Here is a 21,398-nt window from a genome sequence, read left to right on the forward strand (position 1 = left end):
ATTTGGGTTCTACTGAGTGGGGACCGAAAGTGGGAGATCTCCCATCTTCTTCTTCCCTAGGATTCAGATCCAGCCTGTGGGGGCTGCTCTCAGTCCCAGCCTCATGCAAGAGCAATGCCCCCATCTCCATGGCTTGTAGAAAACAGGAGGGGACAATCACAGTCCTGTCCTGGGCAGGCTCAAGGCAGCCACTGCCCTGAGTTCTGCAGTGTTTCTCAGGGAAATAGGCTGATTTCACCAACAGCCAATTTGCGGAAAGTCAATTTGCCAAATGGTCAATTCCTTGAATAACCAATTTACGAAACAACCAATATGTTGCATTTACTTTTTTCTTAAATCTCCCTAGTCTTAATTGACCAGTTTTTATTCTGTCTTCTTAATAGAATTTAGAGGAAATGTGCTCTGCTCTCTCCCTGCTGCTGCAGAGCAGAAGATTGAGGAGAAAACTGAGGAGGCAAAGGGGTAGGATGGAGAGGCTTTTGCAGAACTTTCAGTGAACTGGTTTTCTTGGAATTTGACAGAGAGCCATTTCCAAGTGACCACTTGTCTTTACAAGCATTTCTTTTAGTGTTGGCAAGTTCAAAAAAATTTCCATCTACACACACAGAGGAGAGGGCCATGTGAAGACAGAGTAGAGAATGATTTGAAGATGCTGGCCTTGAAGACTAGAGCGACGCGGCCGCAAGACAATCGATGCCAGCACCCACCAGAGGCTGGGAGAGGAAAGGAATGGATTCTCCCCTACAGCCTCTGGAGGGAGGACAGCCCTGCCAACATGGCCCAGTGATAGTGATTTCAGATTTTTGGGCTCTAGCACTGTCAGAGAATAAATTTCTGTTGTTTTAGAACACCTAGTTTGTGGTTATTTTTTACAGCAGACAGCCATGGGAAACTACTACAGCATCTTTGCTGGGCAGTACAAACCAGGGAGCTCCAAGTCCAGGGCTGCCAGAGGCTTTGCTAGGCCAGACAGGAATTTCTGCATTTGGGTACATCAAAGGGAAAAGGCCAAAACAGATTAGATGTCATAGATGTACTTATACACAGCCATGATGTCCTTTTTTTTTTTTTTAAACAGACAAGGTCTCTGTCACCCAGGCCAGAGTGCAGTGGTGCAGTCATGTCTCACTGCAATCTCAAACTCCTGGGCTCAAACAATCCTCCTGCCTCAGCTTCCTGAGTGGCTGGGACTACAGGCACATACCACCATGCCCGGCTAATTAAAAACATTTTTTTTCGTAGAAATAGGGCCGCACTGTGTTGCCCAGGCTGGTCTCGAACTCCTGGGCTCAAGCGATTTGCCTGCCTTGGCCTCCCAGAGTGCTGGAATTACAGGCGTGAGCCACCATGCCTGGCCACATTTTTTAGTTAAACCAAACAGTACAGCCTTCTCGTTATTGTCCAACAGAATTAGTGCTTTTAGTTTTGTCTGATTTCATTTTTTTTTTCTAGGAAGATACCATTAATTTACATTTTTTTAAATGATGAAAATAAATCAGGCCGGGCGCGGTGGCTCAAGCCTGTAATCCCAGCACTTTGGGAGGCCGAGACGGGCGGATCACGAGGTCAGGAGATCGAGACCATCCTGGCTAACACGGTGAAACCCTGTCTCTACTAAAAATACAAAAAAATAACTAGCCGGGCGAAGTGGCGGGTGTCTGTAGTCCCAGCTACTCGGGAGGCTGAGGCAGGAGAATGGCGTAAACCCGGGAGGCGGAGCTTGCAGTGAGCTGAGATCCGGCCACTGCACTCCAGCCTGGGCGACAAAGCGAGACTCCGTCTCAAAAAAAAAAAAAAAAAAGAAAATAAATCATCTGTGAAAGAAATAAATTTCCAAGGCAATAAAATAAAATGCAGACAAACTTTTAGTAAGATTGTGTTTTGTGATTACAACCTCCTAACCGGTTTCCCCGCATGTACTTTGGCCTCTTTTCTATCCAGTCTTCTCGACACAGCTTGTGTGATCTCTGAAAACCAAAATCTGATCATGTTATGCATGGAATTCAAGAAAATTCTAAACTAGCAATTAAGGGGGGAGGGGGAACACAGGGAGATGGGTTCCAAGAGGGCACAAGGGAGGCTTCAGCAATACAGATAAGGTTCTCGTTCGGGGGAAGGTGTTAGGTTCACGCACATTCATTTCATTATTGTATTTCAGTGATACATATATGCTGCAGGAATCTTTTATGCAAATCAAATATTTACATTATTAACAAAAAAATACTTTGATGGCTTCCCAATGCTCTTAAGATAAAGGCAAACATCTTTACACAATGGCTCCAAGGCCTTACATGGCCTAGCCCTGCCACCTTTCTCCCTTCTGTTGGACCATGCCCCATCTCTCTGTCCCCCAGCCTCCCTGAGCCTTCTTTCCCTCCCTCTAGATTGCCATGCTCCCTCCTGCCACATACTTGCCCCTCTCTCTGGATTATTTCCCATCCTTTTCACTATACTGTGATTTACCCTTCAGATCTCTGCGTAGTCCACACTTCTGGAGGAAGAGCTTGAGCTCTAACCCCTACCCCCTCCCACTGCATGCTTTCAAGCTCCCCTTCTCATATTTACATTTGTAATTTTACATTTTTTCATGTGGTTTTTTTGGTAAATGTCCGTCTCTCTTACTACAAGTTCCAAGAAGCTAGGGTTATACTAGTGTTTTGCTTTCAGCGTACTCAAAAATATTTACTGAAAAACTCAACATGCGCATTTCCCTCAAGAGACAGTCCATAGCTTTCAGACTCCCAGAAAGATCTGTGTACCCAAATCGAAGGTTAAGAGGCACTGCTCTAAAGACTTTGTTCTTTCCACTGTTGTACTTCAACTCTGGCTTATGTCTTCCTGACCTGGCCCACTGCCCTCTCCAGCACTTGTCTGGAGTTCTAGTGGATAATGGGTATCTCAGAGGAGGGCTAAAGTTCCCAATATGGAGTACAGTGAAAAGTTAAAAACTATAAAGTGATGAATCCCAACATGGCTGTCTAGCCAGTGGACTGGACTTCTACCAAAACAATGACTGGGGCACTATTATCCTGACTCATCGACACAGTGAGAGATAACTTATCAAAAGCCCCTGCAAGCATCCTGTCCTGCTTGTTGCTTAGACAGTGCCTAGTCCAGATAACACTGGCCAATAAGTAGCATTTGGAGACTTTGATTCCCTAATATGGGACAGAGACTGTGTGTTTTAAAAACCTACCTCATCCCTCACTGCCACCCCCAAAACTTACATCTCAGAGCCTAACTTTTGCACTGAACTGGTTCTCTGCTGGGCAGTAAAACTTCTGCTTAGCATATCAATCTTTGATGCCAGAGTCTAGATGCTTACTTTAACAAAGTTCAAAGAAGGCAGGCATTGTGGGCAGAGGTGGGATTCTGCATGAAAGTGATTGACGCTAATGATCACCTTTCCCTCCTAAGCTGATTAAACCAACATGAAACCTCTTCCAAACAGGAAGACGTGAGAGGATACTTAATATAATAAAGACCATCTATCATAAATCAACAGCCAATATCATACGTAGAATGGAACAGTTAGACACTACCACTCAAATGAGAAACAAAAAGGCGGCTACCATTACCATTGCTATTTTCCTTAATTCTAAGATGCACTGCTTTTTACATCCTAACATTTCTGATATTGGAATATGAATTATAGTATAAGTATACATTTAATACAGTGTCCCCCAAATCTGTTATTAAATCAATAGCATGTCCTTATGCTCAATGGTCTTAAAAGAAATATGGTATTTAACACATATGTTTACTATATATATTTAATATATTTTACATATATGGAAATTCTTACATATTCTACATTACAAAACAAAAATAAGAGATAAACTATTAAAAAGAAAAACAGATTATTTGCAGATGATATCATCATAACCCTAGTTGATCCAAGAGGATCAAATGAAAAACTCTTAGAACCAATACCAGTCAAAGAATATGGTTGAATATAAGAGAAATATATAAAACACAATAGCTTCTTTATATGCAGGGAAAATTACCATATTCTCAGTAGCAAATAAAACATTAAAAAAAAGAAGTATCTAGGAATAACCCTAAGTGAAGCGCTTACATGTGGAAAAGTACAAACTCTGCTGAGGAATATGTCTTAAATAGAAGGACATACCAGTCTCAAATGTGATGGCAGAATACTTTATGAATGCTAATTAATACCAAATTAAATAACGATTTACTGCAAATACTATGAGGTTGGGGCAGGAAGGAGTGGATACCTGACAAAATGATTACTCTAAAGTTCAGATGCAATTGATAGGTCACTGGATGGGAATAAATAAATAAAGTTCAAGTACAAGAACAAAGAAAACAGTTTTTTTAAAAAAGAAGACAGCTATGCTAATTAAACCAAAGCAGCACTGGTATAAAGCAAGGGTAGAGCTTCAGACTAACAGAAAAGAACCACCTCCCTCCAAACAGAGCCTAGTGTGTGCAGAAATCCAATGCAAGAGGAGGAACCAAAAACAGCAGTGAAAAGAAGGGTTATTCAACAGATGGAGCTGGGCTAACTGGATGGCTATTTGGAAAAAAAAAAAATGTCTAGGGTCTAGCCTTATATTAATAAGCCAAAACAAATTGCAAATGTATTGAAAGACTAAGTGTAAAAAAATTAAATAAAAACACCAAGAAACAGGCTGGGCACGGTGGCTTATGCCTATAATCTCAGCACTTTGGGAGGCCGAGGCAGGTGGATCACCTGAGGTCTGGAGTTTGAGACCAGCCTGGCCAACACGGTGAAACCCCGTCTCTACTAAAAATACAAACATTAGCCGGGCATGGTGGTGGGTACCTGTAATCCCAGCTACTAGGGGGGCAGAGGCAGGAGGATCGCTTGAACCCGGGAGGCAGAAGTTGCAGTGAGTCGAGTTCGTGCCACTGCACTCCAGCCTGGGCGACAGAGTGAAATTCCATCTAAAAAAAAAAAATGAGGCAGATAGTGCTAGTGGCCTATGCTAGAACCATGCCTCCCTTTCTGAGAGTGCCGTGATTCTGTCCACTTTCCTAAGAAGGCCAGGTTCCCTCCCCAGCCCCAGAGGAAGGATGTTAATTAATCTAATCTAATCCAGTATTGAGGATTCCACTTCTTTTGTCAGTGATACATGTGAAACATTTGTGACCAGCAAACCACAAAAACAATCTGTCTGGGGCTGTCTGAGAGAAAGGGCTCCTCGCTGGGAATAAGTGATGTCCAGAGGACGGCAAGGCAGCGGGCTGGAACACTGCTGGGTTGCTGAATCAACCATCATGGGAACTGCTCTATCTGTACGAACCAACACAACACTGCCTGAAAGACCAAAATACTCCTGATGATGTCTGAGAGGTGGGCTAACCTGTGATTTTATTGACTTCTTAATAGCTTTCTATAATTTTCAAGTTCTTTTTAATAATAAGGCATGTATCACCCTCAAAATAAGAAGAGGAAGGTTAGTAAGAACAACAACAACAACAACAAAAACCAACTACTTACTGCATGAATCTTGCCTTTATGAAGCTCACAGTCTAGTAATGGGAACAGTCATGTAAATAACTGACTAGAATATGTGATAAAACCATAATGGGATGCCACTTCACGGCTACAGAATGGCTAAAATAAAAAAGACTCACAATACCTAATGTTGGTGAGGATATGGAGCAAACTAGCATTTTTGTATACCGTGGGAACATAAAATGGTACAACCATTTGAGAAAACTGTAAGGCAGTTTCTTCTAAGGCTAAACCCAGCATTTATACTCCTGGGTACTTACCCAAGAAAAATGGCCACAAAAAGATTTGTACAAGAATGTTCATAGAACCAGGAGCTGGAGGATGGGGGAAAAGAGGAGCTGTTAATGCATATAGTTTTAGATCTGCAAGATGAGAAAGTTCTGGAGATTTGTTGCACAACAATGTGACTATACCTACAATGTGACTATACCTAACAATGCTGAACTGTACACTTAAAAACGGTTTAAGGGCTGGGTGCAGTGGCTCATGTCTGTAATCCCAGCACTTTGGGAGGTCGAGGCGGGTGGATCACGAGGTCAGGAGTTCAAGACCAGCCTAGTCAAGGTGGTGAAACCCCATCTCTACTAAAAATACAAACATTATCCAGGCATGGTGGTGGGTGCCTGTAATCCCAGCTACTTGGGAGGCTAAGGCAGATAATTGAATCTGGGAGGTAGAGGTTTCAGTGAGCCAAGATCGTGCCACTGCACTCCAGCCTGGGTAACAGAGCGAGACTCCGTCTTAAAAAAAAAAAAATATGGTTTAAGATGGTAAATTTTATGTTGTGCATTTTACCACAATAAAAGACAGGAAAAAAACTGTTCATAGAGGCCAGGCGCGGTGGCTTACGCCTGTAATCCTAGCACTTTGGGAGGCCGAGGCGGGCAGATCATGAGGTCAGGAGATCGAGACCATCCTGGCTATCATGGTGAAACCCCATCTCTACTAAAAATACAAAAAGTTAGCCAGGTGTGGTGGTGGGCGCTGGTAGTCCCAGCTACTGCAGAGGCTGAGGCAGGAGAATGGTGTGAACCTGGGAGGCGCAGCTTGCAGTGAACCGAGACTGCACCACTGCACTCCAGCCTGGGCGACAGAGTAAGACTCCTCCTCAAAAAAAAAAAAACAAAAAAAAAAAAACGAAAAAAACTGTTCATAGAGCTTTATTCTTAATAGCCCCAAATCAGAACAACTCAAATGTCAATCAACTAAATGAATAAATAACTTGATGCATATTCACACAATGGATACTGACACATGCAACACGGTTGATCCTCACTGAAAGAAGCCACACACAAAAGCACATACTGACATGAAATTTAAGAACAAGCAAAACTAATCTAATCTATAGTGACAGATATCAGACATCAATAGTGTTGGCCTTTGCGGGTGCTTTCTGAGGTAATGAAAAATGTTTTACTTCTTGATTTGGATAGTTAAATGGTATATATTTTTGTTAAAATACATTGAAAGGTACACATAAAATCTGTGCACAGAGGTACACATAGATATACCCCCATGAAAAAAGTCTTACGGAAATAGTGAGGAAGGGGAACTGGAAGAGGCTGAATTCCTCATCTTGGCTACATGCTGAAAAGCTGTTGCCAGGCACAAGTGCCTCTTTAAACCAGACAGCCATACATAAAATATATTTTCATGCAGCAATTTATGGAAACACTAAGAATACTAAAATTATGATTATCTATATATGTGAATCTTAGTTTTGTCAAGCAAGCTTTTTACTATTTTAATAAATTATTTAAAAAGAAAAAACATAAGTACAGTAATATAAACATCCTTAAAACAAAACAGACCTTTAATTAAAACTGATTTTATTTAAAATATTATACTATTTTCATCAAATATCTTGTTAAAATCTGAAATAAAACTGAATGCTAGCTTTTTAAAAGTCGTATGTAAAAATGCAAGCCATAAAAAAAAAACTAGAACACGGAATAAGGAAAAAAACCGTTTTATGCTCACAAGCAAAAGAAATCAAAAAGGATAAAATTTGTCTACAAAAGAATTAGATTTGTATTTTTAATGATAAAGCCAAAATTAGATGACAATAAACTAAAAAAAATTCACTGCAAACAAAATTGTTTGCTTTTTATGAGGACAAACTCATGTTTTTTAGAATATTTGTATATTTAAAAAATCACTTAAACGCAGTAAGTGAATAGACAAAACATCAACCAAAAATTTAAAAAGTAAAAATAAAAATGGCTAAGTATGGGTAAAAAGGGCTCAAACTTAATTATAATAAAAATGCAAATTAAAATGAGATGCTATTTCAAATTTAGCTAAGATTTTCCCTTTTTAGTAAAATAGTTCTGGAGAGGAGGGTAGGGTGAGGGAGAGGCACAGTAAGTACTCAGGCATTGCTGATGGCAGTGGAAACTGGTATTCACTTTTTAGGAAGCAAATCAGGACTAAGCCCTACAACAGAGTACTGCAGCTAGACTGAAACTGCTGCTTGGATGTTTGGAGTAAGAGCAGGGTTAAATAATAACCCTGTCATTTCAAGTCTCTATTTGTATGAAAAGTACTTTGTTGTTGTTGTTGAAAGAAAGAAAGAGGTATTTTTTCCCTTTCTTCATGTGTTGAGGGGTGGGTGTGGCACGGCTAGGGTTCCCGCAGATAAGGCATAACATCCATCTTCCTGGAAGATGGATGTGCTCTGCAGGGGCCTGAGGATGTGGGTTTAGGCCCTTCCTGGGGGAAGGCTGAAGACAGACGCTTGAGCAGCCCATGTCCTGAAGAGCAGAGTGGGCTCTGAGCCACTGGTTCCCCACCTGGCTCTGCTACATATCCTGCGGCAGAGCATGGCTGCATTTGGGTGAAGACCAAACAAAGGCGATGAGATGCAGTATAATTACTAGCTATGGCTGTAAAAACTCGAGGAAAGGGCAGGGACAAGACCTATATCAGGCTGTTAGATAGCTCTAATGGAGGGCGAGATGGACTAGATGCAGAGTAGTCTTATTTCTGTTCTTGAGTGTTTTGGTATTTAAAAAGAAAAAAGTTTTAAAGTTGACAACCCTTGGTCCCCAAACTCCAGTCCAAGAGTGAGTTCCTATTTATGAGGGACTAAGAACAGTGCCTGTCACCTTGTAAGTTCTTAAATAAATGTTTTACAAATAAATACTCCAAGGAAAGGGCCTGAAAATATGGAGAAAGCCTTAATATACAACCCATCAAAGTTCAGAAAGGTTTGAGAGGAGTGAAACATCACACAGGGTAGAATTTCCAGCTGGAGACTCCTTGGGCCTGACCTCTGCAGGTTCAAACACATATGGGTAGAGGTGTGCTGCCTTCCTGGGATGCCACGGTACTCAAGTTTCAGATCTTTACAGTGAGAAGTGTATCTATCATGCAGATTGGAATGTTCGTCAACATAATGCCAGCGTTTTCTTCCTGTGGGAAGATTTCCATTCATTCATTTAATAAACATTTACTGAACATATATTATATGCCAGTATGAGGCACTGTCCTAGGCCTCAAGGTAGTTTTGTTTTGCTCTGATAACAAAGAAAATTCCTTTCCACATTGTTCTCATGGAGCTAATGAGAGACAGTCAATGAGGAGAGACAGGCAATAAAGAAATAAATATACAATGTCAGTTATGAGTGCTATGAAGACAAATAATGCTAGCTAAGGGTAGGAGATAAGGAATACAAAGCAAAGGGCACTCTGTCCTCAACGGGCTCTCAGTCTAGTGGAGAAATGACCAATAAACAGACAATTATCAAACAGAAATAAAATCTAAAAGGGGGTTGTGCTCAGCTGTTTATGGGAGCAGAGAGAAGGGATGCCTCGCTCATTAAGGAAGGTGTCAATGAAGGCTTCTGGGAGAAGCATGACCTGAATCTACAAGGATCAGCTAGATGAAGCAATGGGGAAGGGCAACCCAAACAGCAGATGCAAAGGTACAGAAAGGACGGAGAGCACATAATGGATACCACAGTGGGAGTCTAAGTTTGATGGACAAACACAACCCACTGGATTCATTCCAGTTGGAAGGTTCTAGAAGGACCCCAAAGAAGTGAGATAAGAGCACACATGTAAGCACACGTGTGCATACACACACCCCTGCAGTAGTCATGTGCTGTTTCTGCCTGCCTAGGACCTCTGAACTTCCCATCCCATAAGATTATGGAGGGGCAGTTTACTTTCTCATCCCAGGAGTGAGTCTATGATGCAGACCTCTCCAATTGTGGTCTCCCTATTTGTCAGCAATGGTTAGGTTACAATGCTAAAAGACAGGTCATAGGCTTGGGGCTGCTGACTGGGAGCTTTTTCAGTATGCATAGAGAAAGCAGCAAGAAGGCCGGGCGCGGTGGCTCATGCCTGTAATCCCAGCACTTTGGGAGGCTGAGGTGGGCAGATCACCTGAGGTCAGAAGTTCAAGACCAGCCTGGCCAACATAGTGAAACCCTGTTTCTACTAAAAATACAAAAATTAGCTGGGGGTAGTGATGGGTGCCTGTAATCCTAGCTACCCAGGAGGCTGAGGCAGGAAAATCACTTGAACCCGGGAGGTGGAGATTGCCGTGAGCCGAGATCGTGCCACTGCACTCCAGCCTGGGCGACAGAGAAAGACAAGCAAGACTCCATCTCAAAAAAAAAAAAAAAAAAAAGAAAGAAAAGAAAAGAAAGCAGCAAAAGAGGATGAGGTCAATAAACAAAATGGAGTGGAAAAAGGAAGGACCAAGAAAGCCCTCATGACATCATTTTAGACCCAGGATCCAGCCATGCCTGAAGATTGCCTTTGGACTTTCTAGTTAAATAATCAAAGGGAGGAAAAAAACTGCTTTTGCTTAAGTTAATTTACACTGGGTTTGTGCCACTTGCAAGTAGATTAATATACAGTCCTTTTGAAGAAGAGCTTCATTCTGTGTGCATGTGGCAAGGGGTGGTACAGAAGGAAAGGGAGGCTGATGTCAGAGGGTCTCACCTATTAAGTCTGATAAATATGGTGAAATAGGTAGCTTCAAGGTAACCAGAGGGTATAGAAGCAGCAACTAGACCTCCTTGGATGGAGAAACTGAGAAGTGTGTGTGTAAGTCGCAGTCTATATGGATGGCTTATATAAATTTTGTATGTTCCTAATAGTTCACTATGCAACCATAAGTCATCTTTAAGTATCTTTAAGACACAGAAGAGCTCATCAAAAATACCAGGAATATCATCTGTTTGAAACTAGTGTACTATTCCTACAATGAATGCACATCAATCACAGGTCTTTCCCAAATATTTAATTTTGAGACAAATATAATATTTTGAACTCTTTATCCCTGATGTGAAACAACCATCCAGTGCTCTCCAGAAAACTCAAGCAGTTGTACCCATTAAGGTCCAAGTCTAACAGATGTTATAGCAAAACAAATTGCTGTATCTCAAGAGATTACTACAGAAGCCCAAAAGCTCAGATTCTGTTGTTCACATGTCTGAGAACTCTAATCAGTTGGTCACAGACAATACTACCGATCTTGGTCTGAAACAGAGCTTCAAATCTTTAAATCCAAGAATCAGAAAAATGCTCATATTACAGTGTGTTATAGTATAAAATTAGCTGGCTTAAGGAGCCTTTGTGTCATAAGCACTGGGCCTCCTTCTGGCAGAAATAACAATGCCTCAGGATTTCTTTTTTCCACAAGCATTTTCCAAATACCTACTTTGTACCCATGATCCCAGCACTGTGTGCCCATGAGCCTTTCCTTTTTCTCTGGGTGAAAAGGCCAAACCTTGGTTCATATCTGGACAACACTGAGTAAAAAATGTAAAATAAAAAGTAATGTATCATTGGACAACTTGAGATGTTACTCTTGCAGCCAGTGCTGGCCCACTAAACTCTGGGCCTCCTTTCCCCCACCACACCAGGTTTACATTGCTGGGATACTAGTCACTGAGAAAGAGCAAGACTCAAACCACATAGCTGGCTTCCAGTTCCAGCTCTGTCGTTAACTAGTGTCAGGACCTTAGCCAAGATTCACTTCTCCATCTGTAAAATGGGGATAATATTTAGTGCACTAGGTTGCTGGAGGGATGAAATAAGTTAGTATATGTAAAGTGCTTGACACAGTGTCAGGTACACAGCAAGTGCTATATAAAGAGAAGCGAAAGGCCAGGTGCGGTGGCTCATGCCTGTAATCCCAGCACTCTGGGAGGCCGAGGTGGGCAGATCACTTGAGGTCAGGAGTTCAAGACCAGCCCAGCCAACACGGTGAAACACCGTCTCTACTAAAAATACAAAAATTAGTCGGGCATGGGCCAGGCGCATTGGCTCATACCTGTAATACCAGCACTTTCAGAGGCCGAGACAGGTGGATCACCTGAGGTCAGGAGTTGGAGACCAGCCTGGCCAACATGGTGAAACCCTGTCTTACTAAAAACGCAAAAATTAGCCAGGCGTGGTGGCATGCTCCTGTAATCCCAGCTACTCGGGAGGCTGAGGAGGGAGAATCACTTGAACCCGGGAGGTAGAGTTTGCAGTGAGCTGAGATCGCGCCACTGCACTCCAGCCTGCGGGATGGAGTGAGACTCCTTCTCAAAAAAAGAAAAAAAAATTAGCCAGGCATGGTGGTGCACATCTGTGATGCCAGCTACTTGGGATAAAATGAGAAATAAAATAAAATAAAATAAAATGAGAAGCTATAATTAATACAGTGAGTTTTGTTTTTATTTTGTGACAGAGTTTCGCTCTCATTACCCAGGCTGGAGTGCAATAGCGGGATCTCAGCTCACTGCAACCTCTACCTCCTGGGTTCGAGCGATTCTCCTGCCTCAGTCTCCCGAGTACTGGGATCACAGATGTGCACCACCATGCTGGGCTAATTTTTGTATTTTTAGTAGAGACGGGGTTTCACCATGTTGGCTAGGCTGGTCTTGAACTCCTGACCTCACGTGATTCGCCTACCTCAGCCTCCCAAAGTGCTGGGATTACAGGCATGAGCCACTGCTCCCAGCCTAAAGTGAGATTTTCACCTCTTTGCAGTTCTAGAATTTAATGCAGAGAGATTTTACAGCAGAGAGAGTATAGATTTTGAGATTCCCCCCCACCACCAGCCCCAAGTCTACGTATCATATCTGGCAGTATAGCAAACATCTAAAATAGCAAAAAGTTCTCCTGCTTCTCAAGCAGCTGTACCAATAGGAAACCTTCAGCAAGGGAGCAAGTCCAAGCGCCTGGGTACTGGGCCCTTACTAATAATAGCTAGACACTTCGAATTCTGACACCCAGGGCAAGGTAGATATAATTATCCTCATTTTGTAGATAAGCCCAAGTAGGAATGGAGAGGTTAAATAACTCATTCAATGTCAAACAGCTGCTAAGTGGCAGACCTGACTCCAAAGTTCATGTCTGCTTTCCACTCTATTTCCCTGCTTCCCATATAGCAAGCACTAACTGTTTGTAAATAACGAACAAGATATTTCAAGATCTTTAAAAAGATGGGAAACAAGGCTTCTCTGGTAGAAAAAGAAGTTGGCATCACAACTGCTGACAGTTTGACGCCCTTGCCTTCTCTGCTCCCAATGACCCGCTCTAGCAATCCTGCTTCCCTCGCTAGCAAGAAGACACTATGTAGGCCTCTGTTTGCAAGTCTCCTCCCGTAGCAGCCTAGACTCTGCTCCCTCCGCTAACTGCATGCTTGGGCTCCTCCACACAACATTCAAAATCCAATGACAGGTATCCCTTTTTGGAAGGCAAGTTTCCCAAACTCTGACACCAACACGAAATACCTGGGGCCGGATTACCCTCTAGTGGGGCCCCCAAATCAAGCTAAACAGAGAAGGAAGGGGAGGTGACGCAACTAGGCCTCCTGCGCCAAACAGGCTGAGTGCGGCGGCCGTGACCCCGCAGTGGGCTCTCCACAGTGGCCTCCTACGCCTTCCCTGTGGAAGGCATGCCAAGGCGGCGATGTTATCTCTGGGATAAAGGGCCGGTCCTAATGCAGTTTGTGGGAGAAGGCGCAGCAAAGCGCCTACCGGGGCGAGTCCCAGGAGCCTCGCTCTCCAGTCACTCTCCGAGGCGGGGGAGTCGGCGAGAGGGAAACAAGGGCCTTTGGTACCCAGCTGTTGGGCTCCGGCTGGCACGAGCGCCGGAGCATCCGTGCGCAGCCTCTGCCGCCCACACCCGCGCACACACAGGCGAACACACGGGCGCACACACACGCACAAAAGTACACCGGCCCTGGGCGTCCGCCTCCTGGAAAGTTGCCGAGACCCGCCACTATGCCCCTACCAGCCGCGTCCCCACCCAGCCCTGAGGCCACTCTCAGTGCCCCGCCGGGGCGCCCCCGCGCTTCCTCTAACATCAACGCCAGAGACTGGAGAGGCCGCACGCGCCGGGCGTTCCAGCCCAGGAAGGTGTGGCCGAGAAGGATAGAGCCTCTTACCGGGTCTTGTACTTCCTCCGGACACGGCCGAACACCCGGAGGCTGCCAGTGCGGCCGATACCCTCCCCCCGCCCTCCCCCACCACGTAGCCCTCTCTACCTTCAGTCGGGAATCAATGGTGTGGTCGCAGATTGGTGACATCATTGGCGCGCCGGGCGTGGGAGGAAGAACCACGTGATTCTACCCTCTTTTGTTTGCGCTCTAGGAAATCAAGGTTTTTGTTGCTAAGTCTTCCTTGGTTTTTTACGTTGTGTTAATGCCGCTGTTTGGGTAGGGTGGGGAGTAGGTACATGGGTTTAGGATGCTGCATTTTTGCCCATGGCCTTGATTGAACTCCTTCTTAGTCATTTATAACGTGGTTGGGCCGGAAGGCCTGAGAAGATACGTAGGTACAATCCTCTTTTTAAAAATAGACCACAGAATTAGCCAATAATACGTAATAACCAGTAGACCTTGAATGGACCGTTTAAATTAAATTAAACTAATTCATTTTTAAAATAATATAATGAACACCTTCTTTAACTTGACATGCTAAGAACTAAAATATTATCAATTAACTTTCATCAACTTTTAAGTGGTCCCCATCTTCTGCCACTGCCTCTCCATCAGAAGTAACCCCCATCCTGAGTTTGTGTTTTACACAACTATTATATTGCTTTAATTTCTTTTCGCATTTATATATATTACTAAGCAATGTATTTTTACTTTTTTAGTTTTGTGTATGTTTCCAAACTTTCATCTAGAGTCCTGGGCCTGGTACATTTTTCTTTACAGACATGTTACTAAGATTCATCTTTGTTGACTGAAGTTACATTTTGTTCATTTTCACTGCTACATAAAAATCCATTATGTACCATAATTTATCCATTCTCCAGCTGCCAAATCTTTGTGCAATTTCCAGTATCTTGCTATTTCCAACAGTGTTGGAAATCAGCATTGCTTTCTGGTGCCTCGTGCAAAAATGTCTCTTGGGTGTATTTACCTAGGAATAAAATTGATAGGATTTTGGAATGCCAGTATTCCACTTTATATGATAGTACCAAATTTTTATCCAAAGTGGTTGTACCAGTTTATACTCCTACCAGCATGTACATCTTCTCTCACACCTCAGATTTCTTGGTTTTTGCTAATGCATGGTCTCAGACTGGCCTTATTGAGGTTAAGCATCTCTTTTAGATATGTGTTGTCCATCTGTAGTTTCTCTTCTGTGAAATGTCAGTGTAGGGCATTTGAGGGATTTTAGGACTGAGCAAGAAAAAAATATATGACCAAGAGGTGGCATTAGCACACTCAAGCTTTATTTGTGTGAGCTTTGACAGGTTTGCATTTAAGGGAAGTCCCTCGCAGCATGAGAAGATCCAGAGATTGGGGGTGGAGAGAAACCATCCAAAAAGGGAGGAGAGAAGGAAACTTCCAGAAGGGAGTGGCCTTACCATGTCCAGGTGATGTTGTTCAGCGGCCTGTGGGAAGTCTCTGTTTCAGAAAGCTCCCAAGGGCAGCAGTAAATTGGAGTCTTCATGAACCATGGATTTATCTTATCTATGACTAACAGATGTTGGGCACAGTTTCATGAGGTATACAAAGCAGGCAAGCAGCTCTAAATGCCTAAAAATCTGCTTCGTTGGGTTATATCTAAAATGCCTGGATGTATAAACATTTGAATTAGGTGCTGAAAGACTTTTGAGATAATAGATACCAGCTTTCTGTGAAGAAATAAACAACCCGGGGACCCAGATACAGAGGCCATCTTTGGCTCTTTATGTAACAGTCAGTTTGAGTCTTTTACTGTTGTTTTAGTGGATTGTTTGTTACATTATTCATAAACTTGGGGCACTGATTCTTTGTCAGTTATATGTGTTGCAAATTTATCCTTCCATTGGTGTCTTTTCACTTTCTATTTTGATAGACGTTCTTAACTTTGAATTTATTAATATTTATCCTGTTTTTATTTTCCCCCTACCTAATATATGTTCACTTACTCTTACTCCTAAAAATCTATAAATCCTTATTCCCTCTGGAATTTACTTTTGTATATAGTGTGAGGTAGGGATCCCATTTTACTTTTTACATACAAATGACCTTTATTTTCCCCCAGCTTTGTTTATTGACTAGCCCCACCTTTCCCAACTTTGTTATATATCAACATTCCAGTTACTTATGGGTCTATTTCTGATCTATCTATTCTATTCCACTGGAAAATTTGTGTATCTTGATGTCAATACCACAATATTTAATTACCATAGCTTTATAAAAAGTCTTGACATTTAATAGTGCAAAATCTCCCTTTTATTCTTCATCCATCTTTTTTTTGGGCTATGCTTGGTCTTTAGTTTTACCATATTTTAAGGCAAGCATCTCAAGCTGCACACACACACACGCAACACGCAGCAGTAACAACAACAAAAACCTGTCGGCATTGCATTGAATAATAAGTAATATATAAATTTTGAGAGAATTGACATTTTGTGATTCTGAGTCTTCCATTCCATAAGCAAGGGATAACTCTCTTTTTATCAGGTCTTCATTAATGCTTTAATTTGGGTTCATTATTCTCTTTGTTCAGATCTTGCACATCTTTAGGGGAATTTATTCCTAGATACTTTGTAGCTTTTGTTGCTATTATAAGTGATGTCCTTTAAAAATATGCTTTCTAATTTTTTGATGATGGTATAGAAATAAATTTGATTTTTGTACGTTGATATTGTATCCAGCCACAATGCTAAACTCTTGTTTGTAGTAATTTATTTATTGATTCTTTTGGATTTTGTATGTAAACAATCATTATCTGAAAATAATGCCAGTTTTCCCCTTTCCTACACCCAACCCTTATTGCTTTTTATCTATCTTAAAGTGTTACACTGGTTTGGCCAGATGCGGTGGCTCATGCCTGTAATCCCAGCACTTTGGGAGGCTAAGGCAGTCAGATCACGAGGTCAGGAGATTGAGACCATCCTGGCTAACATGGTGAAACCCCATCTCTACTAAAAATACAAAAAATTAGCTGGGCATGGTGGTGGGTGCCTGTAGTCCCAGCTACTTGGGAGGCTGAGGCAGGAGAATGGTGTGAACCCGGGAGATATAGCTTACAATGAGCTGAGATCACACCACTGCACTCCAGCCTGGATGACAGAGCCAGACCCTGTCTCAAAAAAAAAAAAAAAAAAGTTACACTGGTTTGGGGGAGAAGGCAATGCATTGTTCCAGTTCAGTGTTGTTGGAAATGGTTATAGTAGGCATTCTTGATGCTCCCGATATTCAAAAAGGGAACTTAGAATTATTTTTGTGTATTTTATGATAAAACAGAATGATATTTTTGTAGGCATTTTGTAAATCTCCTTTATCAGGGTAAGGAAGGTACCTTTTATTCCTAGTTGAATAAAATGTAAAAATCTTGAATGAATTTGAATTTAATTTATTTCTACAACTATTGAAATCATCACACAATTTCTCCCTTTAATATGTTAATATGATAGATGATATTTATAGAGTTTATATTAAACTACTTATCCTTGCATTCCTAGGATAAATAACTGGACCATAAAGTCTCAATTTTATATGCTATTGTCGACTCTGTATTCTGTGTCTATGTTATATTCTATGTAGGATTTTTGTATTTGTGTTTATGAAAAACATGAACTTGTGATTTTCTTTTCTCATTCTGTCTTGATCTGTTTGGGTTTCAAGGCTCATAAAGTGATATAAGGAGTATTCCCTCTTTGTGTATCCTCTGGAAGAATTTTAATAAGATTGGAGTGATTCTCCTTTCAAGCATCAGTAGAATTCACCAATAAAACTGTCTGGAACTGGGTTTAGTGGCTCACACCTATAATCTCAACTACTTGACAGGCTCAAGCAGAAGGATCACTTGAAGCAAGGAATTCAAGACCAGCCTGAGCAACATAACAAGACTCCATCTCCAAAAAACAAAAACCAAGCAAAACAAAACAGAACAGAACAGCAAAACCATCTGGGCTAGGTATTTTCCTTGTGTGAAGATTGTAAAATACGACTTTGATTTATTTAATAGTTATGAAACTATTCAAGTATTTTCTTTCGCTTTGAGTCAGTTTAATAAAATAATAGGTTCTAGAATTTTTTCCATGTCATCTAAGGGTTTAAGCTTATTGGCATAGTTATTGATTGTATTATCTTCTTAATCTCTGCTGTATTTATAACTCTTTTTTCACTTATAATATTACTTGTGGTAGACTGTGTTATTGCTCTCCAAATATTTGCTTCTTTTTTTGTAAGAGGACTATGCATGTCTACCTAATGCTATGTGACTTGAAGTGACTCTTGTGACAGGAGAATTAATACCCAACCAGCTGTGAATGGGCTTGATCATCATATATGAACAGAAACTTTAAAAGGTATCATACCTGTTTCTATCAGCTTTCTTGCTCTTTTCTCTCTTCCATGAGAATGGCATGTGCTTGATTGGGGACCCCAGAATGAAGAATACATGTAGAGGAGCGCCCGGCAGAGTCAACATATATAGCAAATAAGAAATAAACACAGAGACTTGGGATTTTGTAGTTACCAAAGCATATTATAGTGAAAACTGACTGATAAATTATTTGCCTATGACTTCTTATCATTTTTTTCTTAAATAAATCATTGCAGAGGTTTATTTATTTTGTTGGTATTTTTCAAAGAACCAACTTTGGTCCTTGTTGATTCTCCCTGTTTTCTATTTCATTTCTATCTCTAGTTCTGCTCTTATAATTATCCCCTTCCTTCCATTTTCTTCAAGTTTATTCTGTTGTTTATTTCTTAAGTTGTGTGTTTAGTTCATTAATTTTCAGCCATGTTTTTCTCCTCTTTAAAAACATTTAAGGCAATAAATTTCCTTCAAAGCACTGCTTTCTGTATCCCACAAGTTTTTATATATAACATTTTCATTATTATTCAGTTCAAAAATATTTAAATTTTTATTGTAGTTTCTTCTTTGACTCATTATTTAAAAAGTATGTTCTTGCCAGGCATGGTGGCTCACACCTTGTAATCCCAACACTTTTGGAAGGTGAGGCTGGAGGAACATTTAAGCCCAGAAGTTTGAGACCAGCCTGGGCAAAATAGTGAGACCCCATCTCTACTAAAATAATAAAAATAAAAAATTAGCCAGGCATGGTAGTCCCAGCTACTGAGGAGGCTGAGGTGGGAGGATCACTTGAGCCCAGGAGTTTGATGCTGCAGCCTGGGTAACAGAGACCCTGTCTCTTCTGACATATTTGCATTGTTATCTTAATTTTTATTATACTTTTAGGCCGGGCATGGTGGCTCATGCCTGTAATCCCAGCACTTTGGGAGGTTGAGGCGAGAAGATCACCTGAGGTCAAGACTTTGAGACCAGCCAGACCAACATGGTGAAACCCCATCTCTACCAAAAATACAAAAATTCACCGGGCATGGTGGTGCCCACCTGTAATCCCAGCTACTCAGGAGGCTGAGGCAGGAGAATCGCTTGAACCCAAGTGGTGGAGTTTGCAGTGAGCTGAGATGGCGCCATTGGACTCCAGCCTGGGCAACAAGCGCGAAACTCAGTCTCAAAATAATAATAATAATAATTTTTATTATACTTTTATTTAAAATGTGCTGATATTTGCCTAATTGGTTAATTTATAACCTAGTCTGAGAAATACAAGGTTGATAAGAATTTGTATTCTCTCAGTGCAAAATTGATATATGTCCATTATTACGAGATTGTTAGTTTTGTTGTTCAAATATCCTGTATCTTTGCTTCTTGCTTTCTGCTTGAATTACCAGTCACAGATAAAGGCATGTTGAAAAATCTCCCACAATGATGGTAGATTTGTCAGCCTCTCCAGTTTTTATCAATTTATGCTCCCTGTACTTGGAACACATTTGATTAGGTGCTTATGTGTTTAGAATTGTGTTATCATTTTGGTGAATTAAATTTTATATCATGACACAGTTATCCCTTTCTATCCCTACATTGCTGTTTGTCTTAAAGTCTGTTTTGTCTGATATTATCATAGACAAATCAGCTTTCTTTTAGTGAGTGTTTACTTGTAATATTTGCAATCCTTTTACTTTCAACCTTTCTAAGTTCCTTTGCTTTAGATGTGTTAATGCATACAGCTGTATTAAAAAGTCCTAACTGATCAAGCCTATAATCCCAGCACTTTGGGAGGCCAAGGCGGGCGGATCACGAGGTCAGGAGATCGAGACCATCCTGGCTAACACGGTGAAACCCCGTCTCTACTAAAAATACAAAAAATTAGCCAAGCGTGGCGGTGTGTGCCTGTAATACCAGCTGCTGGGGAGGCTGAGGCAGGAGAATGGCGTGAACCCGGGAGGTGGAGCTTGTAGTGAGCGGAGATCGTGTCACTGCACTCCAGCCTGAGCGACAGAGCAAGACTCCATCTCAAAACAAAAAAAAAGTCCTAACTGATCATCTGTCTTGTTACTGTTAATTTTGTTCCATGTATATTTATTGTGATTTCTTTTTCTTTTTTTTTGAGACAGAGTTTTGCTCTTGTTACCCAAGCTGGAGTGCAATGGTGCAATCTCAGTTCACCACAACCTCTGTTTCCCAGGTTCAAGTGATTCTCCTGCCTCAGCCTCCCAAGTAACTGGGATTACAGGCATGCGGAACCACACCCGGCTAATTTTTGTATTTTTGGTAGAGATGGGATTCCTTCATGTTGATCAGGCTGGTCTTGAACTCCTGACCTCAGGTGATCCGCCCACCTCAGCCTCCCAAAGTGCTGGGATTACAGGCTTGAGCCACCACCCCCGGCCTATTATGATTCTTTATATATTTAGACTTTGATTCTTCCTTTTATATTTATATTTGTTCTACATTTTCTAGGTCTCTGGGCTTTTTTTTTTTTTTTTTTTTGATTAACTGAGTTCTTTTTGCATCTTTTTCCTTCTTCCAGGTTTTCACTAAAGATGTAGAATTAATTATACTTTATTTTTTTAGAGGTTATTTCAGAAATGTGTCATGTATTTTAATTTAACAAGGCATAAATTTTAAATATGTTTACCGTTCTCTTCTAGATAGCATAAAACATTTAGAATATTTTAATTCTTTTCTTACCTTTTCTGACTTATATGGTACTGTTGTCTAATTTTTTGGTTCTTTCTTTTCTTTGTAACTCCACAAATTAGTAATTGTCATTTTAATTTACATAGGCAATGTTAGGATTTATATACAGGGAAACAAACAAAGCCAATATGAGGATGTGTTTGCAAAGTAGCTGCCACTAAATACAACTGGGATAGCTCAATCTATGGGGCTCTTCTCCAAGAAGTTGTATAAAGTGTGTCTCAGCAAACTATGCTTGAGGGAATAAAGATATCTTCAATCCCTCAACAAACTGCTTTGAGAAAAGAAGAGAGGAATTTCTCTACTGGCTTTTGTTTTTCCTGTTATGAGGGTTAAGTCTCCTGCCCTTCTGTCTCATACATATGTGTCCCCTGGTGTTTGATGACTCCGCATCAACAGAAGGGTGGAAAGAAGCATGTGGT

At 41.3% G+C, this 21,398-nt stretch overlaps 1 protein-coding gene and 1 long non-coding RNA gene across 3 annotated transcripts in view; one reads left to right on the plus strand and one right to left on the minus strand.

Moving 5' to 3' along the window:
* ADAR (adenosine deaminase RNA specific) overlaps positions 1-14,060 on the minus strand; it is a 47,188-nt gene extending 33,128 nt beyond the window's left edge. For both annotated transcript variants that reach the window (XM_031653343.1, XM_031653342.1), the window contains exon 1: positions 14,001-14,060. In XM_031653343.1, coding sequence (XP_031509203.1) covers positions 14,001-14,045 — 45 coding nt within the window. In that variant the 5' untranslated portion in view covers positions 14,046-14,060. The remainder of the gene's footprint in view (positions 1-14,000) is intronic.
* A 110-nt stretch (positions 14,061-14,170) lies between these two features.
* Positions 14,171-18,531, plus strand: LOC110740974. Its single transcript, XR_004177495.1, has 2 exons — positions 14,171-14,290; positions 17,586-18,531. It is a non-coding gene; the product is annotated as an uncharacterized LOC110740974 (long non-coding RNA).
* The last annotated feature ends 2,867 nt before the right edge of the window (positions 18,532-21,398 follow it).

This window comes from Papio anubis, chromosome 1 (genome assembly GCF_008728515.1).
Source record: "Papio anubis isolate 15944 chromosome 1, Panubis1.0, whole genome shotgun sequence".
Lineage (NCBI taxonomy): Eukaryota > Metazoa > Chordata > Mammalia > Primates > Cercopithecidae > Papio > Papio anubis.